Raw genomic sequence first — 24,123 nt, forward strand, 5'->3', positions numbered from 1 at the left:
TTCCATGGAAAGTAAAATAAGAGTTTTACAGTATTCAATCACTCGAAATGTGATTTATAGTATACAAACTCTAACGGAATCTGCCCCTCCCCCGCCCCCTCACGTTCCCCTTCCCCTTTCGATCGACGGTTCCGACACGTCAGATGAGGATCTGGATCTGCAGATGCAGAGGATCGAGTTTGTTGTTGTGGATGAGATGCAGCACAATGTCGCAGATGAAGTCGATTTACTTGCCAACAACGATGATGATGTCGCTGATTTGGACAACGTGGATGCGCTTTTCAACTAGCAACAACTCCTTGCCCACCTTGAGCAATAAGCTGGTGCTCAACATGTAATATCCCAAATTTAGAAAAATTAGAAATTAGAAATTATATTTTAGTTGGTGGCTATATATATATATATATATATATATATATATATATATATATATATATATATATATATATATATATATATATATATATATGTATGTTGTTGTTAGAATAGAAGAGATAAAGATAGGAATTTTTTAAAAATTAAGAAAAAAGAAATAGATGATAAGAAAAAGAGAAAGAAATAGAATAGAAAGTGATGAGTAAGTTAGGAAAAAGAAACGTGTCTCATGGGGGAAAATTAGAAAGAAGAAAAAGGAAAAAGAAAAAAGAAAATAGAAATTAAAATTCATCCTCATCCTTCTCCTCTCTTTTTCGCGCTCTCTCTACGCTACTCTCTTCATCTCTGTAAAATTTCAACAGCTTTCTACTCTCTCTGATAAGCCACCGTGATATCTCCAATCACTCCACCGGGAGGCATGTAGTAACCACCGCCAATTCAAGCTCTCAATTCCCCCTAGTTTTTCTCAATTTTGGAGCTGAGGTTGCAAACCCACCTCCACTTAGATTTTCAAATTAGTTGAAATTAGAGGTTAGATTCCTCCATAACCTCCTTAATCTTGTTTCTAAGCATAGTAGTGGTGTTAATTTGATGCGATTCTTACTGTTGGAGTCAAAATTAGGGTTCTTGAATTTGGAGATTTTGTTGCTTTGATGCTTTTGTGTAAATTGGCTATGCAATTATGCAATTGGAAGTATGTTATGACATTTAAGCATGAAAGTGATAGAAAAATCTGAGTTTGAGGGTAGTATGTGACCTTAAACTCTTGATAGTGATTTTAAAGTTACTTTCTTGATGGTTTTGATATTGTATAAAGTTGGGGCTGCCTTGTGGTGAAGTTTGATGTTGATTTCTATTATATATTCAAGCTGGAAATTTTTAAAAAAGATTTGGTAAAAGAGGTTTAGTTGTTGGTTGATATCAAAAGACTTTTGGTTATGAGTTTAGCTTCAAATTGTCAAATTTTTGAGTTTAATGTTAAAATAAAGTTGTTGTCCCATATTTTGAAAATTAATTAGGTTTGGTTTATGGAGGAAAATGAAATTTTGAGGTTTATAATTTTGGGACAGCCGGGTATAGCCCTCTTTTTCCGGAGTTATTGAATAATATTATTGAATTACTTTGCTTCTTTTTGCTATAAATGAAGTTAGAAATCTTTTAACTTGCATACATATTATATTTGGCTATTTTTGTGATAAAGGGAATAGTATGTAAAGTGAAATAGATAGATGTGATGATTTGGCTTTATTTGTGTTTATTTATAAACTGTGTATGTGATTGTTTGAAAAATTAGGTGAACCGAGTGCAAGCACAAGCGATAGGGGAAATGGGCACATCCATGGTTGACTAAACAATTAATAGAGTTTTTGTGACGTGTACAGGTAGTGTACGCAGGTTCCAGAGTTTAATCTCTTTAAATTCGAGACATATTGCTACATTTTTTTATGTTTTATCTGCTTGTGCAATAGATATTAAATATGGTTGTGTGAATGTGGTATAACTCAATGACATAAATGAGATATGGAAAGGTAAGATGAGGGAATTATGTTTTAAAATTGTGAATTGGTGTGATATATGATATGAAAAGTGATTTAAGTAGTTATATGTGTTGAATAATGTGAATGTTGATATGAAATAGTTGTGTTATGCCCCATTGCTTGAGTGAATCACATGGTATAGTTGGCATGCCATAGGACAACAGTACTGCACACATGTTTGATCATTCGTCTTCCGGATAACCGAAGCGATGATCCATATGATATGTTGATAGTTAATATGAGCCCTATACGGGTAATATGTGACAGATGCCTTATGATAGGCTATACGAAAGATATACAACATCTGATAGTATCTCACCCAGATCTATACATGACAGAGACCCTCATCGGGCTACTTATAGTGTCAGTGTACCCGTGTCCATCGCTAAGCATAATTTGGGGTTGATATGTGATATGAATGCGATATGGTTTTAATATGAATATGATATTTGATTGAGAATTGATGTTTCGTGCCTTGGATAGCTGAATAGTTTTCCTAAAGCATATTGTTGATTAATTAAAGGAATTGATAGTTGTATGATATATGTTACTTCGTGCCATATGGTTTTGATTGGATAGATGGTAAATGATTGCATTTGAAAGTATCATCATGACTAATATATTGTGTTTGTTGTATCAAGATAGTTTGGGAGATATTATATAAAGTGTTAGCAAACTATAATAGACTTTGAAATGAAAATTGAACAGATATTGCGTAGCATTCCAAATTATTATTTGATATTTTGTGTAAGTGATATCGATTGAAGTCTTTCGAGATTGATTTCTGGAATGCGTTTACACTACGAGCTTGTTGAAGCTCACCCTCCCCTTTCTTCTCCCTCCTGCAGAGTTTAGAAGCGAGTGATCTCGCTCGTGGGCAGTTGCACGTGTCAAGTCACTACCCTCCTTTTTGCTGGTACAGTTGGAGTTCTCACGTGGCATGCTTAGGCTAACTTTTGATTGTATATAGTTGGGTTAGAGATGTAAGGTCATGTAACCTTCTTTTGCTAACGGGATTGTAAATAATTGTCGAAGCATGGTATCGTTATTTTGTTATGTATAGTAGTAACTGGTTGTGCTAACAGGTTTAGTTACTTATATAGTAGTGTTGTATGTTGAGTGTTTGCAAAAAGAAAAAAAAAGTTATACATGTTAAATAAACAGGTTTTAGTTTATCGATCGTACCGAGATGTGACACCACTTATTTGGTTAAAACTAACTAAGTAAGGGGTGTTACACAACAAGTTCAACAGGCTCAACAAGTTCAAAAGGTTGAACAACATGTTCATGCTGCTGCAGGTGAAGCAGCTTTTCCAGGCGAATACCCGACGAAACGCGAAAATCATGGAAAGATCAAGTTGGTGATTGGATTTGTGGCGGCACTGGTGACCATGGGGGTGTTGGGCACAGTGTTGTTTCGCCCTTGGGAGAAGAAAAAGAAACCCTTGATTTGTTAGTATTTTCTACCTTCATTCTACATTTTAGTTATTAGTTCTAGTTTTCGCATGCTATATTTTGTGGAGCCTATGTGGAACCTATGCTGCGCTGATGGAGTTGTAGATCTGATATATTTTGTGATGGTGCTGTAGATCTGGTATATTTTGTGGATTTTTTGCTTAATGACTGTATATGAAATAGGATTTCTATTGGAAATGATGTGTTAAAAAAAAACTCTAGTAGCGCGATCTTTGCCAAAGATTTGAGTCCAAACATCATACAGCGGCCATGATTTGTGATGCATAAACTTGACATTCTTATCGGCATACAACATATGTACACAGCTCCAATGATTTATAAGGCAGTTGGCAACAAATGATGAATAATTCAAAGCTAAAATGCAAACACAACGCATTTCTCAACAATTCAAGACCAAACCACCCACAAACGGCAACCATAACATATCTCAAATGCAAATGAAATACACATAAAAACCATGATTGAATAGATACTACTTACAGCCACAATCTGTTCCCATTGCTCGTCGCTGCAGTCGATCTTATGGTTACCATCTGGATTGAAGCCTACGCCAGTCCTTGAAAGCATGTTCCGGAGACTATTGAAGTTGGTCTTCCAAGTAGTGATCTTCGAGACAACATGGGGCGTACCCTTCAGGTCGGTATTGGGAAATTCCTTACAAAGGTCATCTTCGATGCATTGGAGATAGCCCATCCTGAAACCATTGTCCGATTTCCATCCGTGCAGTATGTTCCAATAAAGAAGCAACCAATACCTCTTCTTCCCGGGTATTCCACATACGCCGACTCCGCTCGCCCTTTTGGTACTTTTTCCTCACCCCCTCAGAGCTCCCTGTTTTGACGAAGATGGACCGTTAATTCCATACACAATAGCCTTAGGTTCCCAAACTAGACGAAAAGGATACCAGCCTTGTGTAGAGCTTCTGCTGAGACCGGATACAACATTGCGAAATACTTGAGACATTGATGACAACAACTACACAAAATAAACTATAATCAACCACTTTATAACGACCACCATTGATTTCTCAAATTTGTATTTATATACAAAATGACGATTCAAGACCATAACTGGATTATAGCAGCTCGAAAGGAGAAAAACGAAGAGAAAACGCCTCGTCGCCATTATATAACGAGGTAAAAGGGTTGATCAAATGATTCCCGGGTGAAAATGCCAACGTTTCCCGGGTGAAATTTGGGGAAATTAGGGTTTGGGGCAGTGACGAATCCAGAAATTTATATTGGGGGTACGATAAAAAATTTCTTTAAAACTTTTCATTATTTAAAATGGAGATTCTTATATATATATATATATATATAAAATAATAATAATAATAGGGAATTTATTTTAATATATTGAAATAAAATAAAATGCATATAGGTTCAAATTTATGCATAATTAGAAACCATAACTAATGTTTATAATGTACACATTTTTATTTATTGTGTAGCATATAAATGCGAGTATGAATAATAAATATGGAAATGTAAACAGAATAGAAGAGCCCAAATTAAAACAACATTATAAATGAAATAGCAAAATTGTAAATGGAACACCATAAATGCAGCTAGAGAGACTCGAACCTGGGTCTTAGGCATTGATACCTGAGTGTATTACCACTAGGCCACTCACAGTTTTGGGGGTACCATTGTCCCCCCTTGTCTTTAATTGGATATCCGCCACTGGTTTGAGGTAATTTCGTCATTTACCAAAGGCAATTAGGTCAAACTTTTGACCGCTATCTAGTGTGCATTAAAGAATTGCACTCGATTGTTGCAAACTGAACAAAACGACCATTCCATAATACACTTCCAAATCTGCTTCAAAACTTGGGAAGATTTCAATTCTTCAAATTGGCAGTTTTGGAACAATCTACCAAGAGAAGTCGTTGTTATTCGGACACACTCCCACTATTTGAGAGGTTTTAATGTCCTAAATCCTAAGATTTTTGTAAGAAGCATATATCTAATTTTGCACATGATTTTCTTGCTAAACTTCGTAATATGTTTGATGAACAAGTTGATGACTACGATTTATGATAGACTCAATGTATTTTACTACTCCCTTCGTCCCCTCGATTATGTGTCCCACTTTATCTTTTTGGCTTGCCCATATTAATTGTCCCACTTTATTTTAACTACTTTTGATGGTAGACGACACATTATAAAATTATATTAAAGTAGGAACCACATTCCACTATCATTTTCAAAATATTTCATTATACATTTCTTAAGACACGTGTCAGATTAAAGTGGGATACATATTGGAGGACAGATGCAGTATTTAATAGGTAACATAATTATATTAACTTAAAATGGAGGAGTAAAAAAACTTTGACGTTGAATATGCTATAGTATATCAAAGATACTTTGAGGTTTCGTACAATTACTCAAAAAACGTTTCAGTAAAATGCTAACTACAATTAGATCCACTAATTTAAGGCCCAAGATGATCCAACCTCGAGTATCTATTCTATTAACAAAATATGTCTGTCCGAGGTATTAATGTCTACTACGAAAGAATTAGTTATAATCAACTATTTGGTCTTTCTTAAAAATGTCTCACTGTGAATTTATATAATTATCTCGATTTAAATTAAATTATATATATATATATATATATATAAATTAAAGGTAGTTCGATAAGGATTCTAACGATATCCTAATTGCATATGTTAGAATGACAAAAGTTGATAATATTTCGTGAGTTTTCATATTAAGATTCTAACGATATCTTAATTGCATATGTTCTAAAGTTTTGATCCATATTTAACATATTGCATATGTTAGGATGACAAAAGTTGTGATTGCTACAAAAGATGGTCGGATCTTTGAGTAGCCAATTGCCAATTGAATATCAACATTTGTTCCAATCCTCTATTAGTTTTCAGCAACACCATCTCAATGTTGTCTTTAATATCCATTTTTATTTATTTTGGCCATCAATTTAATACCTTCAAGATTGACTTTATCAATCTCACTTATAAAAGAGACAATACAACAAGCATATAGGGCTCTAAATGTGTCCTACTTTCACGGCCCACAAAAATAGACTTTGGAGACCACACAAGTTTTAATGTTAAATTAGTAAAGGAGAAGAGAGATGAAAAGAAAAAGTGATTAAATATTGTTAGTTGAAAATAAGACTAACTTTATAAGAGAGAAAACTTATCTAAAGTCTACTTTTGGTCCCCTACATTTGCCCCAAAATTCTTTTTGGTCCCTTACATTAAGTTTGTGACCTTTTGGTCCCAAACATATTATTTTGATCCGAAAAAACCCTTTTCAGTTAAAATAAACGGTCAAAGTGTTTGACCAACTTAATAACTTAATTATAATTTAATTAATCTAATTAACTTACTTAATTATCATTATAAATTAAAAGATAAAAAAATATTTTTATTTTAAGAAATAATTAACATATGGGATCGTATCCATTCATACACCCACTTTTCTCAATTTTAACTTAGTAAATTGAAATTTCACCCCAAATCAAAAAGCCCTACCATCGTCTTCTCCACGGCGTAAGGAACATGGAGGGCTGGTTTAACTGTAGCGGTGTCGGCGAACGTGACCTCCGTATAGCATATGATAGATGAAAGATGGAAGATGGAAGCGTTGAACCTCATCTTCCGCCGCGAAATCCTTCTCCGCCGCGAAAGCCTACTCCGTCGAGATATCCTCCTCCTCTGCCGAGATATCGGCCTCCCTCGCCAAATCTTCCACAACTGCTGAACACGGATTAGTTCAATTTCTTAGGATTCAATTAATATTGGAATTTGATTTGTTATACTACTGTCAACATGGAGTACTAATTAGTTTGCATATTTTATTAGAAAATGAGCAACGTAAATTTCCTTTAATTTGATCAATTTTCATTTGAAGTAAAAAATATTTTATAAAATTTATTATTAAATTAATTAAGTTAATTAGGTTAATTAGATTATAATAAAGTTATTAAGTTGGTCAAACACTTTGACCGTTTATTTTAACTGAAAATGACTTTTTTGGACCAAAACAATATGTTTGGGATCAAAAGGTCACAAACTTAATGTAAGGGACCAAAAAGAATTTTAGGGCAAATGTAGGGACCAAAAGTGGACTTTAGTCAAGGGTTTAGGGTTTTGGGTATCGGTTCAGTTTTTCGCCCAAACCGAACTGAACCCGAAAAATCGAAATTTGCCTAAAATTGAAACCGAGCCAAACCGTAAAACCAAAAACTGGACTTAAAAAACCGAACCAAACCGAAAAAACCGAAACTATACAAAAAACCGAAAAACCGAAAAAGAGGAAAAAAAACATACCATAACAAGATTATATCCATAATCCATCACCAACAAAAAACAAATATTCAATCCACATTCAACAAACCACAAGTCAAATAATCACACTTCCATATCAAGAACATGATAACTTAATTACTCACTGACTGTAATTGAAAAAATACTTAAGCTGCTTCTTAAACAAATTATACTCACTGTCCTGGCGTGAATTCTACTATACCTAACAATTGAAACTTCATTTCTGCCCAACTAATTTGTCTGGATAATAAATTAATAAAATATGGAGTATGAATATATTTGGAAGAAAAAAGGCGTTGGGTAAATAGGAGAAAAGCATAAGCAGAGGCGTCTGCTTCTTAAACAAGGTAGAGAAAGAGGCAATGGGTCACATAATTGTGCAATTGAAGGTTTGGGTAGATTTTTACATGCAGCTGGAGGCGTGAAGCTGTGGAGACTGGAGAGGCGACGACGTGAAGCGTGAGAGGGACAACGGGCTGAGCTCTCTCTCTCTCACGGCGTGGAGCTGGAGCTGAGGGATGCCGGGCCGGAGCTGGTCGCTGGTCGCTGCAGAAACGGGTTTGTTTCCTTTCTAGTGGGACTTGCTCAGCCATACACCTATACTTGCAACCTTTGCATTCATTGTACGTGCAAATTGGAGCTACAGATCCAATCAACAATCTCTTCCATCCACCTAAAACAAACATATATCATGTTCATCAATATTAAATTAGTTTCACAATCTTCTAACAATTTTGTGTATGTGTATGATTCATGTTTGAAATCAAGAACACTTTAAGCTTCTTTTTTTGTATGACCTTGTAGATCAATGCATCATAATTATTGTGAGAGATTTGACTCGAGACCCTCCGATACCTGAGGCATTAAAATCGATTATAGATAAGTAAAAGGTTGGAAAATCCGAGAAAAATGTAACATTCAAATAAGGATATCGAAACAATATAAATTTAGCAAGAAAACTTATATCTCAAGTTATTATTGCAATTTAGTTACATTTTCATGACATAGATTTGCATCTTATATTAGTTGCTGAAAAGTATACATGACAAATATATCAAATCATCTTTTAAATAATCACTATATCAACATGTGTAATATACAAGTACCTATTTATAAAATAAAATAGAAATAAAATGGAAGTTGAAAAAAATGAGACGGAAAAATATGGCTATATTTGCAGGTAAGCATCAAGAAGAAGTGATGGGAGGTATGTTTGGCCTCAACCTTTTTGAACTTGCAATTTCTTTGGGGAAAAACTCAAGAAATTAAATATAATGGAGCAATAAATGATGTGAAATAGGAAGGAAGATTGTAATAGAAGAGAATAGTAGAACATAACAGAGAGCATTAGGAAGATAAGAGTGGCAACAAAAAAATGCACAACTGTAAAACTTAAAAAGGTCCCCATCAACTGTAAACTTTATAAATGTTCAATTTCAGTGTGTTGTCTGGTGTATATATTATGGGCTCCATGTAAATCCTGGCTTTTTTTTTCTTCTCTTTCTTTTTTAAATGCACGATGATGAAATGTTACTTGTTATTTATTTGTCAATAGTTTATTTTATCACCACCATGCTGAGATGAATTAATTTTGGAGTAATATTTAATACTAGTAATATTATTGGCATCACTATTATCGAATTATTTAATTTCTGCATGATCAATCGTTGGATCGGACTCATTCTTTATTTGACTACTCAATAATACACAACCTATTTCCCCCTTATTTTCACATACACAAACACACACACACACTAGTATTTCGCAGTAAATCTGCTTCAACATACACAAAACAAGTACAAGTTATAAATTAGAATTCACACAATATGTATGATTCAATATGTCTCGAAAATATGGTTAGTATCAGGTGCAGATCCACGTGTATTTGTAGTGGGGCAATTGCTCCTATTCAAAAATGTTCTTCTATACTAATTTTTCTTTAAATTTAAATATTTATTTGAGTTCCTTCTTTAAATGCCCCTTCTCAATTCTTCAATTATTTGTTTATGCATATTTTTGCCCTTCTTGAGTTTAATTCATGGCTCCGCCCCTAGTTAGTATAAAATGATGTTTTCATTATTTTACTATTGAATAAGCATTACTTGATTTAATCCCACTTGATTTGTATCAATAACTTTCAGGTTTCGATAATTTTTTGAACAATCATGAATCGATTAAGTCTCAAGTAAATATTAGTATATAAAATTTGAGTTGAACAACCACAAAATGAAAATTGAGATTAAGAATGTGAAATGAGATCGGAGGAATATCATCGTACAACCAGAGAAATTAAGCAAATCCTTTTCACACTAAAACAAAGAAATTGAAAAAAAAGAGAGAAAATAACTAGTACTTAGCACAACTAGAAGAGATAAGTTGAACATGTTTATCGGCAGCACAAGCTTCACAATCGTCTTCTTCATCCTCGTCGGACCAAGTATTAGTTTTTCGGTAGCAACGGTGGAGTTTGCTACATAAGATGGGCGGATCTTTGAGCACCGGATTGGATATCCACATTTGTCCCAATTCCTATATCAGTTTTCGACAACACCATTTTAATCTTGTCATTATATATCCATTCCTAATCATTTTGGCCATCAATTTAATCCCCTTCTGTTTGACTTGATCGATCCCACTCATAAGAGAAATAATACAACAAGCATACAGGGCTCTAACATGCCCTACTTTCACGGCCTTGTCCAACTTTGGAATAGCTGATTCTAGATTTGTCTTGTTGAAAAAGTTCAACTGTCACACCAAATTAAACAGGTTAACGCATGCATAAGTTTTCTATTTTCAAGTGAAATAGCATATTTTACAAATAAAAATACGTACCAGTGTTTCTCTATGCCATATTCCAGAATTAGAGATTTGTTTGCATCTATTGATAAATTTTTATTTCTTTTCACATAATGGACTCCACTCTACAATTGGAAATTTGTCTACATATGCATGACAGTAGACATCTCCATCATCAGCAATTTCTCTTAATTCTTTACCGCTGTGATCCCAAAAAACAAATAAATATATCAAGTAAAATAAAGTTGTTTTTATATGTAAAGTAAATGCTTGAATTAAGACTTTCATGTGTAAAAAGTAAGGTTTGCAAACTTGAAGTATTCAATAAAATGTAGCACGGCAAGTAAACCGTGAAAGTTTTGTAATATGATAGTAAAATTCAGTACCGGATGAAGGATTTTTATAGTGAGGGTCTAAACTAAGGTTAATAATTATTGCATATGCTATTATTGACAACGCCGAAATAATTGAGAAATATATTTATTTTTAAATAAAAAATATAACTTTTAAATTAGATTTACTAATATTATATATATAAACCATACGTTAATCTGTAGTATATTAATTGAGCTATAATTTTATTAGTATATTAATTGAGCTATAATTTTATTATTTTTTTTTAATTATAAACATTATTACTTAATATTTATACGAATGAAGAAGTATATAAGAATTAGTAAAGTGAAAATATATAAACTAACTATTCATAAATAAATTAACTAATAAATAGACTAAATAAATAACTGTTCAGCTAATGAAAAACAACAAAACGAAGAAGTAAATAAAACTCATTCTTTTTTGGTTCATCTCTCTAAAGTGGGTGGAGAATGAACTAACTATTGATAAATAAATTAACTAATAAATTAACAAAATACATAAATAAAAAAACAACAAAAAGCGCTAGGCTAGGGAATTGAACACTGAGCCCTCTGGTTTGTGATTCAGGATGACAGCCAACTCAGCAACATCAATTATGTTATTTTGTTCTATAAATATAGTATATATATAGTTTAAACGAAAATAGTCGGGAGTCCAAGAACCCCCATGACTCCACTTAGGTCCGCCAATGATAAAATTAGCCAACTTTGAGAAACATCAACCGTGAAAATTAAGACATACCTTAACTTAATGCTAGAGATATCGGCTGCTGAAAAAGCTGCTACTCGACATAAAATTTGTGTTGTCAATTCACGAGGAATAGTTGGAAACTTTGCTCTTCTTTGGAAATCTCCTCATCCTCGTGCTTGATAATTCTACATGTTTTGGCTTCTGCAACTTGTATCGGAGACTACATTTTATAGGTGGTTTGTATTATTTTTAATGAAGGATTGATTCCTAATCAAACTCCAACATAGAAAATAGTTGAGTTTATTTTAGGAAATTTGACTTTTGCAAAGAAATTGTAATTATGAAAACTTCTCAGTTTAATTATGGAATCTGCAAATATTTACATACATATATTATGTTTCCTTATTTGAACTTGTAATTCAACTAATTAAGAGAAACTTATAGAATGATTTTTTTATTAGAATTACTATTGTAGAAAAACACCATGGAGTTTCTTTAATATGTTAGCGTACTTTTACAAATTTTAAAATAATTGTACTACATTTTATTGTAATTATCAATAATTTCAGTCATAATCCAATCTTTTGCCTTTAGTTAGGTAGAAAATTTACTTTTCGAAGATACTTTAACTATGAGAAATACGGAATCTGAAATTATATATAGTGTATATACGCGCATACATATATTTTGTTTCTTGATCTTAGACAGTATAGACGACAATTCAATTTAGAACACATTATTCAACTATGAAAATGTTCTATATATAATGATTATATTGTTACATTTTTTATTATTGCTATTATATATCATTGTTACAAAACGTTTTTTTCACTATAAAAAGTAGACTAAAGTCTTTAATTAGTCGTCCACACTTTTGGTTGTATATAATTATGTATTGAGTCATAATTTATAGTTCCATCAAGAATTGGAAGTCAATTACATTTTGATCTGATTAGTATGGCACTTTAGGATTTGGTTTGGCAATTTAAGTAAACACCATAAAAGAAACACAATAAGAAATATAAATAATTTAAGTAAACATAAATATTAAAAAAAGCGCAATAAATATATCTTTCCATTTGCCACAAAAATAGGGTTGAGAAATGGCGGGAATCCAAAAACTCCCAACACTTGTTCATCTTTTTAAGCCCCACGCCGCTTTCACTACCATTTTCATCTGCGCATTTCAAAACCGCAAAATCTCTTCAAATTCGCTCAAAATGGCTCAGGCGGCGGATAATCCGAACCACACCTCCGAAATCCAAGAGCCATTGGCCAAGATTCAGAAGATCCACGACCAAAACGGTGTTTCCGAAGCTGCAATCGCGCCGTTTCTGAGAGTGAAAAGGCTCTCGGAGAAAGCTGTTTTGCCGTCTAGGGGTTCCCCTCTTTCTGCCGGCTACGATCTCTCTAGGTATGCCTTTTTATCTCCGTGAACCAGCTTCTTCTTTATTTCGAGAATTTTATAGTATTTTTTCGAATTCAATAGCGCCGTGGAGACGAAGGTTCCAGCGAGAGGAAAAGCTCTGGTGCCAACGGATCTCAGCGTTGCTGTTCCCGAAGGAACGTATGCTCGAATCGGTAATTTTACTGCGCAATTGTAAATATTTTTGCTTTTTCTTGGATGAATAAATGCACAATTAACTGCAGCGCCGCGGTCTGGGCTGGCGTGGAAGCACTCGATCGATGTGGGGGCGGGAGTGGTGGACGCTGACTACCGAGGGCCGGTTGGGGTCATCCTTTTCAACCATTCCGATGTTGACTTCCAAGTCAAGGTTGGGGATAGGATCGCGCAGTTGATCATCCAACAGATTGTGACGCCGGAAGTGGCTGAGGTTGATGATCTTGATGCCACGGCTCGCGGCTCCGGTGGGTTTGGATCTACCGGCGTTTAGGGGATTAATGTTTCGCGTATTTCGCCGAAATGTGGTTTCTGGGTTTTCTGACTTGGTTCAGTCATTTTGTCGAACATGTGGTGTATGCATTTTGAGCTTGCCATCGTATTAACTTGAATTTATGATTCAAAGTTTCTGCTTTGGTGAAATTGAGTTTACATTTACTCATATTTTATTTACGCTTGTAAAATATTTAGATTACAGATGATTTAGAGGAATTACTACGAACAACTCTTAACGATCATCTATAATCAAATTGACCAACTTAAAAATTAAAACAGTAAATATCATTATTTGTTGACTAGTTCTAACTTTAGTTCGTCTTGTTTTTTTCATCTTTTTTTGATTGGCACCAAATTAAATAAAAATATAAATTATTAAACTTTTGACATGTAGTACTATTAAGATTCAAGCAATAATTAATTCCACTGGGAGTGTTTAAAAATTTGTGTGTGAGAGAAGACGGAACATCTAGGGTTATAATTTATAAACATTGTTTAGGTGAAAAATAAATAAATAAATAATAATAACGGCGTCACCATATGTGGGAGTCGAACACGATCGCATGGTTTTTTGGTTAAAAGCCATGCGCTCTACCAGCTGAGCTAAGACGGATTACAATAACACTAACTTTTGTTATAAATTAGATTATTGATCTATGAATTTTTACCACATATCATATTAACTACTAGTATGACACTGTCAAATTAGAGTAGCATTACTTTAATCATAGAATGCGTATGGTTCTACAGTTTTACTTTAGGAGGTACACAATTAGAACCAGTGTAATACAGACAAGGTCTTCCTGCTCCTATTGTAGGATATTTAAACTCCTTTGTATCTTCCCATGGTCTCCTCGACTTTGCCTTTGTATCTTAAGACTTTGTTCATTTGATACAATCTTATGTGAGTTATCAATAATTTGACCAACATTTTGATTACTTACATTACATCTCCTTGGTGGAAATTTTTTCATATAGTTTAATACGTCTCATCACCAGGAGTTAATTTCTCACGTGGTACCTTCTCCGATTCTTCTATAGATTTATGGTTGTACCTTTCGTGGATTTCAGAGCAAAATTTACCGTATCGAGCTTTTATAATTATGATTTTTACTCGTGTGTGCATTATTATTGCTATTATTACTATTTACTCTATCCGTCCATCATTAGGAATCTCAATTTACTATTTTAGTGTGTCTGCCATTAAACTAATAGGTAGAACCCACATTTTACTCATATTTTATTATTAAATCAATATATAAAAATGGATCTCACATTCCATTATACCTTTTCATCCACTTTCCTTTATAGTATTTTCTTAAATCCCGTGTCGAACTCAAATAAGACTCCTAATGGCAGGTGGATGATGTACTCCTATATAGTACTAATATTTACAAAATATAATTTTAATTTTACTACTTTTCTTAGATATTTGAATTTATCTAATCAATACAAATTTTTATTGATGTTTATAATCAATCAAAATTATATTCACATATTCTAAATAATTTAATGCCAAAAAAAAACTCTTGATTTCATTTGTCTCGTCGAAATGAAGGTGTGAAATTCACATACTCTAAATAATTTTATGAAAAAAAAAGCTTTTGATTTCATTTGTCTCGTCGAAATGAAAGTGAAATTGAAATTATAAAGCTTTAGATTTCATTGATGTGGAAGACAAAATTAGCTAAATTTTCTATTGTTTTTAAATGACACAACATTATTTATATCATCAAATAATAATAATAATAATAATATATTTGAGGAGCTGCATCATGCAACATGGACGAAAATTATAGTTCCATGATTTAAATAAAAGAATCAATGAATTTTTCGCATAGTTGGCAGCACGGAGGTGACACCCCTAAACCCCACCATCCACTAGAAGACTTCCAATCTTCATACGCAAATCAAGTCGGGCAAGATTAACACACATGCTAACTTACCCAGATTAACTAGAAGTGCACACGGTTCAAAAACCGCCGGTTCCGATTTGGAATCGACGGTTCACAATTCATGAAATAATTGAACCTAAATCGGTCCGGATTGATATTTGGCTGTTCCGGTTCACGACCCACAACCGCCGGTTTTGGGCCAAGATCAGCGGTTCTGACAAACTCATAGTTTAGGATGGTTTTAGAGGTGTTTAATCCATGTTTTTGTTGAATTAAGGTGTTTATAATAGGTTTTCACCCACGTAATCATTGATTAGATGAAATAATGAGTTTGTTGGAGTTTTGAAGTAAAAACAGGTTAAAACGGGGCAAAACGGAGCAAATGGTTGATTCTAGGGACTTCGCCCGCTCGGGCGTTTTGAAGTGAATTCCAGAGAGAAAACCCGCTCGGGCTTTTCGCATCCGACAAAAAGCCCAATCGGGCATTTCGCATCCGACAAAAAGCCCAATCGGGCGTTTTAGGCTGACATCGTGATACTTCTGGATTGCCCGATCGGTCGTTTATCATCTTGCAAATTGCGCGATCGGGCGTTTTACGCAAATACCCGTTTTTGCCCATTTTTCACTCCGAGTATAAGAGGGCACTCAGATACTCGAGCTCTAACTTTCCCCACTGCAAAATCAAGAGAGAAATCGAGAGATTCAAGATGATCGAAGGCAATGAGGCTTCCATCTTCAAGAGATTGAAGAAGAAGACTCTCCCTAACATCAAGTCCACCTAAGGGAGTTCTATTTTTCATTCCTATCATGTTTTCCTTTGTTGGGTTTTGTATTTACTTTTGTCTTAGCTTCCACTATGAGTAGCTAAGTCTTTATTAGAGATATTGGTGAAGTTTGTATGGAATCCATTGGTTAAACCTTGAATTATGCTTATCTATCTCTTTTATGTTGGTTTTGTTGGGTATTGAGCTTTTTCATTATCTAATTGCTTAGCTACCAATTGAAAATGTCTTGTTTTAATTATTGTAATTAAGAGATGCTTGATTAGATTGTTAAATAATCAACAACTACGTGCGTTTTATGTAATCGAGAGATACATAGCTAGAGAGAGGGCTTGGGTCCGTAGGTCTTAGGAGTCGGCCTTGACTTGTAGGAAGGAGACTCCGACATTAGAGGCCGATCAATGAGTTAAATGCACCCGAGAGGGGGTCTAGCCAATTGTCCCGACTTTCCTAGCCACACATGAGACCCAATAGATGAGCATGATCCCTAGGTGAACACCCGTGATCCATACCAACGGATCCATATCCCTACCTTCCCAATTTGTGCGAAAACTACCTTTTATTTGCTTTAGTTTCCTAATTTGCTCTTATTTGCTTACTTGTTCTTTGTTCTTAGTTCGTAGTTTAAGAAAAACCAAAAACCCCCTTTATTAATCGAGATAGTGTTCAAAGTTGCATCGTAGTACTCAAGCCGGCATTTAGTCTTCGAGGATCGATACTTTCAACTTGCCACGTGCTACATACCCCATATACTTGTGGGTGACATATTGATTGCAAATTTAGCTTGAGTCAGGTTCCGGGCCGGTTCAACAGTTCAATTTTTTATTCTTTTTAGTCTTTATTATCTATATAATGTGCATAAATAAAATTCAAACAATAAGGATGAAAATTGTAATTTTGTTAGATATAAATTTCAACGAGATTACAAGTTACAACCTGAAATGATTAAAATTGATAATTGATATAAATTACTACTCCCTCTGTCCCATAGTAGATGTCACACTTTCCTTTTTAGTTTTTCCACAAAAGATGTCAAATTTCCTCTTTTGGAAAAAGTTCATTCTCACATCAATTATAAAATTATATTTTCTCTCACCACTAAACATACAAAATAATATCTCTTAAAATCTCGTGCCATCTCCCAAGTGTGACATCTACTATGGGACGGAGGGAGTACAATTTATAACCGCCTGAAATGCCGGTTTCTGATGGAAAACCACCGATTTTCTGAATACCTATATCTGTCGTGCCTGAAAAGCTTAGGACCTAGCCTGAAAACTTACTTGAATCGGTGAACCGACGGTTACAATTTCTAAATATTGTAAACCTGAACCGAATCGTGGGAACTGTCCAACCGTCTGGCTATTTGGAACCGCTGTGCCAGTTCCGATTACGAACCGGTTCGGTTGGGTATGTGCACCTCTAAGATTGACTGGATTAAGAGCACTCCCAATGGTCTCCCTTATTTCTCCCTTATTTCTCCCTAACTCCTGCCACATCAGCGCCACATCAGCACCAAAATTTATCCCCAGTTTTTAGCCAACTTTTAGCCAACTGCTCCAATGGTTTCTCCCTTATTTCTCCCTAACTCAACATTTCATTCTTACATCATCATTTTTAATATTATTTAATTTTCCCTACAAATGTGTTTAATAAATAGATTTATAAATGAACAATTCGTCGTTGTATTAATCATTGGAAAATATAATACAACGAGAAAAAAAAAACTACAAATAAAAAACCATAAAAAACAAGGATTTAAAAAACTAAGAGGGAGGAGCGTCCGGCGAGAGGCCCATCTTGATCTTCATATTTTGGATGGTCGACCAGAGGGACTGCTTCTCTTCTGGGGTTCCGCCGCCGGTGAAGTACAGCGTGTAAAACTGCGCCAGAGTGGCGGCATTGGAAGAGAACGTGGCTTGTTGTAAGAACGGGGATTCCGATCTGGGCATCTGACGATGTGCCCTTCCCCTTCCGCCTCCCCTTCGCCTTCTTCGCTCCCACAGGGCGCTCGTGCGGACCATCCTCAGACAAGTCGATGGGGATCGCGCTGCCCTCACTCTCCGCACCGCTAAGTCGCGAGCGCACCGATTTCCCGTGCAGCGCGCTGTGCATCCCCGTCCGGAATTTGGGGAGATCCTTCAGCGTCTCATAGATGTTCCAATACTTGAAGCTCTTCATCAAGTACTTGCCACTATACCTCTGCAACCCATCGACAACAACGAGCTCATCCACTGCTCATTTGCTTCATCAGTGGGGTTGGGATTTTGGGAACTCGACTCTTTGCCTTTACCTTTTCGAGATTTTTTCCTATTTGAACTCATAATTTTGAAGATTGAATATAGAAGATTGAGAAAATGAGATTGAAAATTGAGAAAATGAAGATTGTGTGTGATGAATGGAGGAGGAGGAGGAATTATATAAAGGGGAAAAAATAGCCGTTGGGTATTAAAAAAAAAAAAAAAAAAAAACACGCCGGAAAACGCCGAACGCGCCTACAGTGGCCGGCGTTCACTCGGCGTTTTTTCGGGGGCCGGCGTTAATTCGGTAGAATTAACGCCGGAAAAACGCCGAATTCACCCCATTGGCGGCAATTTCTCGGCGAAATCCGGCGATAAAACGCCAGATTTAACGCCGCCGGCCATTGGGAGTGCTCTAACACTATCATGGGTCATACCACAATTTCATGAAAGCTGAGGGACTAAATGCAAATATTATTGATATTCTGAAACACGTTGCATACCTGTCTTCCGCATAATAGTTTGCGTCAACCATCATCTATCCAGAACCTTCCGCTTTACAAGATGCAAGCACAGCCGTCCGATTATTCCACACAGCTTTAAATTCTACATTACGACGTCGTTTGCACTTATCCAGCCGTTCAAAATATCTCCCATCCACTCATTTCCAGCCGTTGGATCGTCAACCGCCTACAATAAATACACCTTATCGTCTCATTCCTTCTTTGCATCCATTCATTTCCGAAGCTGCCTCGATCTACTGGCTTCTGTCCTCTTTCTGCAGGCCTGATTATTTTCTTGTTCTTTCCGTCAGATTCATTTAGATCGCGAGGCGATCTACGTCGTGGTTATGGTTTTTCCGAGTTTTATTATGCCTGCTGGTTTTTCTCAATTTGATAGCGCTGTCCCTTGGTTTATACCCTGGCTGCCGTTGTGAAACTTGCGTTTCTTATGCGCTGCTGCGGCTGTGAAACGACGAGGTTTTGCTGGATCTGCAACCGTGCTGGATGGATCGTTGAAGGTAAATCGTAGATCTATTTTCGTGTGTGTCCGTATTCGATTTATTTGGTAGGTTTCGTTAATTCTTTGGATGATAATTTTGTCTTGGGGTGGTTTTCGATTTGAATTTTTGATCAACCAAGTATTTCTATATCTTTTTTCTTGTATTTATGCAGAATCGCTTTTCCGTAGTTGATTGGAAATCATTTTTTTGGATCTGGAAACACGTAGCATCTTGTGAAGACACGATCATCAGATCGTGGATATTGACCGGTATGGAGTAATCGAGTTTTAACCATCAATTTGTCGGTCTTCGGTGCTCTGGTGGACTGGCCGAGTGGCTCAAGGGAAGTGATTTGTTTTGTGTCGTGTTTATTCATGCGTTCTTGCTGTCTGTAGTCTCGGCTAATTGTTGAGGAATCAGACTGTAAAAAAATGGAAAAATTCGTGAGTGAAGTGAGGTGAGATGTGAAAAGTGAGGTGAGATGTGGTTGTCTGCATGACCTTTGCCATGATGGGTGCGCTCGCATGGCAGGTCGCCCGTTAATAAAAGTTTTCGTTTTTGGTTTTGAGGGGAGATGGCACGGGGATTTGCCCGGCTCTCCCCCTGTGTGTGGTGTCCTCTCGTCTCTCTCAACTTCCTGCCTCGTTTCTTGTCCATATTATGCACACATACAAAGTACAAATACGGTAATCCAATCACGCCGTCGTTATCTTGAATGCGTCGGTATGAAATAAATGTGTCTAATCAGGATCAAATCATTTCCAATATTTGAGATGGTACTTCGGGAACAAGGCTTCAAGAGCATCAACTACAACAGAGGTACAAATTTGCATTCTTTAAGTATATCATCATCATCTTCTTATTAATATTGCAACAACGTTAACTAGGAATTTGGTATCTTTTACTTGGTTTAGTAGTCCAAATTATCTAATTACTCTGGAATGTAGGAAATAATCAAGAACGGATGACATGTAAAACTGATATCTGCAACCTCAGTTTTTTATTACAAAACTTTATAGTACTCGTCAAGCTGGAAGCCTTAACCTTACGTTTGTCTAATCTAATTATGGAGATAATATTAATCTGTAACCAACTACATTTACACCTGCATCATGATTATCCATTTATAACTATTCACGAACAAAATGCATCATGTTTGATAGGTCGTTACACACTGAAACCTATAGTGTTCATTGTTTAATACCTTCGGTTTCTGTTTTCCTTTGTTCCCCTATGTTGCGGGATGTAGCTATTGTTTATGATTGTTGATGTATGTTGGCTTATCACTATCAACCATTTGTATGGGTGAAGGAACTCGTCTTTCTGTAGTCTGTAGTTCAAAGCTATAGCATGGTTGTAATAGATCAGCTATTCAGTAGATGGTTGGTTGCTTATTGGATGTGGAGTATTGTCTCTTCGAGTCTTCTTGAGGAGGTTCTGGCGTGCCCAAGGATGCTGGATGCATTGATGATGATGTGCTGCTGTGGCGTTCAACTGTGGTTTACTTGTCCAGTCTCGCGTCTTCTGCCCCTTTGGATGCTGGCTGTCTTGATGATTTGCTGCTGCTTTGGCTTTGGCTTTGGCTTTGGCTTTGGCTTTGGCTTTGGCTTTGGCTTTGGCTTTGGCTTTCTACATGAGTGAATTCCTAAGGCTATGGTGATTGTTCTCGTAGGTATTTTCTTCAGTTGCATATAATCATGTGCCTCATTTGTATCTCCAAATGTTGTTGCTGAAGATAATTGTCAAGTAAGCTGCGAGGAACTTCAGTTCTCTTTACGTTGCAGAGCTTTGTTATCTGTCCTTCCTATATTGATTGATTCCTTCTACGGTAGTTTCTGTTTGTATCACAAATATCTTTATTAAGGTTGCCTTTCTAGTAAAAATAAGGTTGGGTGGGCGTTTTAAAGTTGTTGGGATGTGTGAAGCGATCTGGACCTAGTTGATATTGGATTGATATTTTTGTTTTGAAGTTAAATGCTTGATTTGTTATATTAATACGAGTATTTGCTTTGCATTTTGTAGGGTGTGGTTTGTCAGTTTGGGATTTGAAGTTATGACACAGTTGGAAGATGCAGCGAATTGACCTATTATTGCCTTTGGGAAGAGTTTTAATTTGGTTAAGATTTATCATCGGTTACAAAACTATTCCAAGCATAATTTTTATTTTGCATTTTAATTTTAATTTTATTTCTATTTCTATTTATCAAATTAAATGACATTTATTGAGCCAGCTAACTCAAAATGTTTTTTGTCTATATCAACCGTAATATGCGCATTGTTTTTAAAAATGTTTACTTATCACTTGAGAGCGCCTGATTTGTTAACTATGGTAGTAAATGGTTAATTGTGTCAGTCGTTGGATGTTGGTAAGTTTATTTATTGATGGTTTGTTAAGTAGAAAAAATTATGTTGAATGGATTCATAAGCTCGAACGGGAGAGCGCTCAATTGCTTTCACGCTTTGAGAGGTCGGCGGTTCGAGTCCGCCTGGATCCCTGTTGTTTGTATTAACATAATCGTCTTACATTTATTTTTTATCTTCTTGGGTCCCACTTCAAAGTATTTTTTTTTAAATTTTCACAAATGATTTCATTTGACTGTAAAGTTGGTTACTAACCTTTTCCTTTCTAGTATGATTTTATTTTAACGTGCATTTGATCTATTATTTTTGTATTTCGATTCTTTTTGTAGTATAGGATGGGATAAATTACACTTGGTTTTACATTATTAACAAAATATTACTCCATAGTTGCATATAAAATAAAGGTATGAACTTTTCTTGGTAGATATATTAAGCTTATGAGTGTGAGAAAGACGGATTTATGAATTGAATTTTAAGTAAGCTATAAACATTTCTAAACGCATGGTTGTACTTTTCTGCTTCAGAAAGATGTCCTTGATTTTTTATATTTAAATATATGCATAATATAATAGAAAACAAATTTATCACTAATTTACATAATAACCTTTCAATCTTGTTGTGTATTAAAATTATCAACATAAGGACATAACTACATCAATATAATATGTATATTTAAATATTAACACAATAACATAAGTTTATCAACATAAGAATATTGATCAATTTATATCCTTGTGCTGATATTTTTAACATATAAAATTGATGTTAGTTATTGTTGGAAAGATGAATTGAGAATTCCTAAGTATGGAGAAGAGAAAATCAATGGCTCCTAATTACCAATCCCAAATTGAGACCAATTTTCAACCATTAGATTAGAAGATCTTGTGGTTAATATGAATAAGTGTAATATATTTTAAATTTAAATAATTATTAATTAAATTAAAAGGGTATTAATGTCAAATCCTATATGTAGTAATTATAACTAACTACTTTCTCTCTCCTCAAAATCATCTTAAATCTTTAAATTTACGTAACTCTCTCAATTTAAATTATTTTTTCGCAAAAAATATATCAAATTAAAGATAATTTAATAAGGATTTGATATAAAAAAACACTCACGAAAATTATCATATGATAACATAATGACGATATTACCCTTTTGTTGATATTTTGTCTACTATTTATTGAGATTTTGTGAGCTTTAATCTCATCCACTCATTTTAAAATCCAAAGGTGAAGATTTAGTCTTGATTTTGGATTAGGGTGCTAAAAGCATTAGAATAGAGATTCTCAAGTTTCATTAACATTATTTTGTTGTGTTATGTTGTTGATTTATGCTCTGTTGACAATACTTGAAAATTTGTTGACATGATTTATGTTTCTTGGTAAATATTTAATGTTGTTGCTATGCTCTTTGATGTCATTCCTGTTTCATTAACATTATTTTGTTGTGTTATGTTGTTGATTTATGCTCTGTTGACATGACTTGAAAAAATCTGTTGACATGATTTATGTTCCTTGGTAAATATTCTATGTTGTAGGGTCTGTTATTCCAATTTGCAAGCATATTCCATAATTACACCTCTTAATTACACCTCTTAATTACACTCTCTTCTTAATTACACTATCTTCTTTTCATTCTGGAGGATACTACTTCATTATTGAAGCCTATTCACAGTCGTAAATTTGTTGGTCCTTAACTCACAGGAAGTGGAACTAAAAAAAAGCAATTATGGTGCAAACTTGGCAGGGATAACATGTTATGTTAATTCACAACTGCCCATGCTCCAGATGTGGTTAGTACAAAAGGAGGTGCAAGTGACAAGAAAAGCAGGATTAAGTCAAGCATAGAGAAAGCAATTGAAAAAGCAAATAAACCCCATAGGCGTTGTGGAAAGTGTCATAAAGTTACTGATCATAATGCTAGAAGCTGTGGCAGAAAGTAGATATGATTGTTTTTTTTTTAATAGTCAGAGTTGTTTTTTAGTTGTTGACATAGATTATAAATTATTGACATTTTCTCATTAGTTGTTTATATCTTATTTTACTCTCTATTGACATCTATTTATGATTCTATTTTTTTTTATTTTAAGATTTGTTTTCTGAGTTATAAACCTTTATACAAGGTGTTGACATTTGGTTATAAGTTGTTGACATTTCAATATAAGTTGGACCTGCCTTGCTTTCATGCTCCTTCATGTTTTAAAGGTGCACATGTCAACAACTTAAAAATTATGTCAACTATATATACCGGCCATGTCAACAAGTAATATAATTATGTCAAATGGTGCACATCGTGTCAATGGCACATACCAGTCATGTCAACTACGCTACATATCGTGTCAACTACACGTACAAGTCATGTCAATTATGTTACAAGCCATGTCAA

At 34.8% G+C, this 24,123-nt stretch overlaps 1 protein-coding gene and 2 long non-coding RNA genes across 5 annotated transcripts; all 3 read left to right on the forward strand.

Moving 5' to 3' along the window:
- Positions 1–619: 619 nt before the first annotated feature.
- On the forward strand, positions 620–2,995 carry LOC125223739. Its single transcript, XR_007176769.1, has 3 exons — positions 620–906; positions 1,670–1,757; positions 2,762–2,995. It is a non-coding gene; the product is annotated as an uncharacterized LOC125223739 (long non-coding RNA).
- Positions 2,996–12,664: 9,669 nt separating this feature from the next.
- LOC125223626 (deoxyuridine 5'-triphosphate nucleotidohydrolase-like) lies at positions 12,665–13,600 on the forward strand. Its single transcript, XM_048126858.1, has 3 exons — positions 12,665–12,970; positions 13,046–13,137; positions 13,207–13,600. The coding sequence occupies exons 1-3, from the start codon at positions 12,777–12,779 to the stop codon at positions 13,449–13,451; spliced, it is 531 nt and encodes a 176-aa protein (XP_047982815.1). The 5' UTR covers positions 12,665–12,776; the 3' UTR covers positions 13,452–13,600.
- A 5,419-nt stretch (positions 13,601–19,019) lies between these two features.
- Positions 19,020–21,555, forward strand: LOC125223925. 3 transcript variants are annotated; one of them, XR_007176805.1, is made up of 3 exons: positions 19,089–19,391; positions 19,546–21,119; positions 21,396–21,555. It is a non-coding gene; the product is annotated as an uncharacterized LOC125223925 (long non-coding RNA). The 3 variants fall into 3 exon arrangements; XR_007176807.1 differs by having other exon boundaries at positions 19,546–21,045; XR_007176806.1 differs by having other exon boundaries at positions 19,020–19,391; positions 19,546–21,555.
- Positions 21,556–24,123: the final 2,568 nt, after the last annotated feature.

The sequence above is a fragment of the Salvia hispanica genome, chromosome 4, assembly GCF_023119035.1.
Source record: "Salvia hispanica cultivar TCC Black 2014 chromosome 4, UniMelb_Shisp_WGS_1.0, whole genome shotgun sequence".
NCBI classification, from domain to species: domain Eukaryota; kingdom Viridiplantae; phylum Streptophyta; class Magnoliopsida; order Lamiales; family Lamiaceae; genus Salvia; species Salvia hispanica.

What these genes read in the sequence shown, in the direction of transcription:
- LOC125223626 (XM_048126858.1), top strand. Translation starts at nt 12,777, where the DNA reads ATGGCTCAGGCGGCGGATAATCCGAACCACACCTCCGAAATCCAAGAG. An exon ending in GCCGGCTACGATCTCTCTAG is followed by an intron (nt 12,971 to 13,045) that starts GTATGCCTTTTT and finishes CGAATTCAATAG; the next exon opens with CGCCGTGGAGACGAAGGTTC. An exon ending in AGGAACGTATGCTCGAATCG is followed by an intron (nt 13,138 to 13,206) that starts GTAATTTTACTG and finishes AATTAACTGCAG; the next exon opens with CGCCGCGGTCTGGGCTGGCG.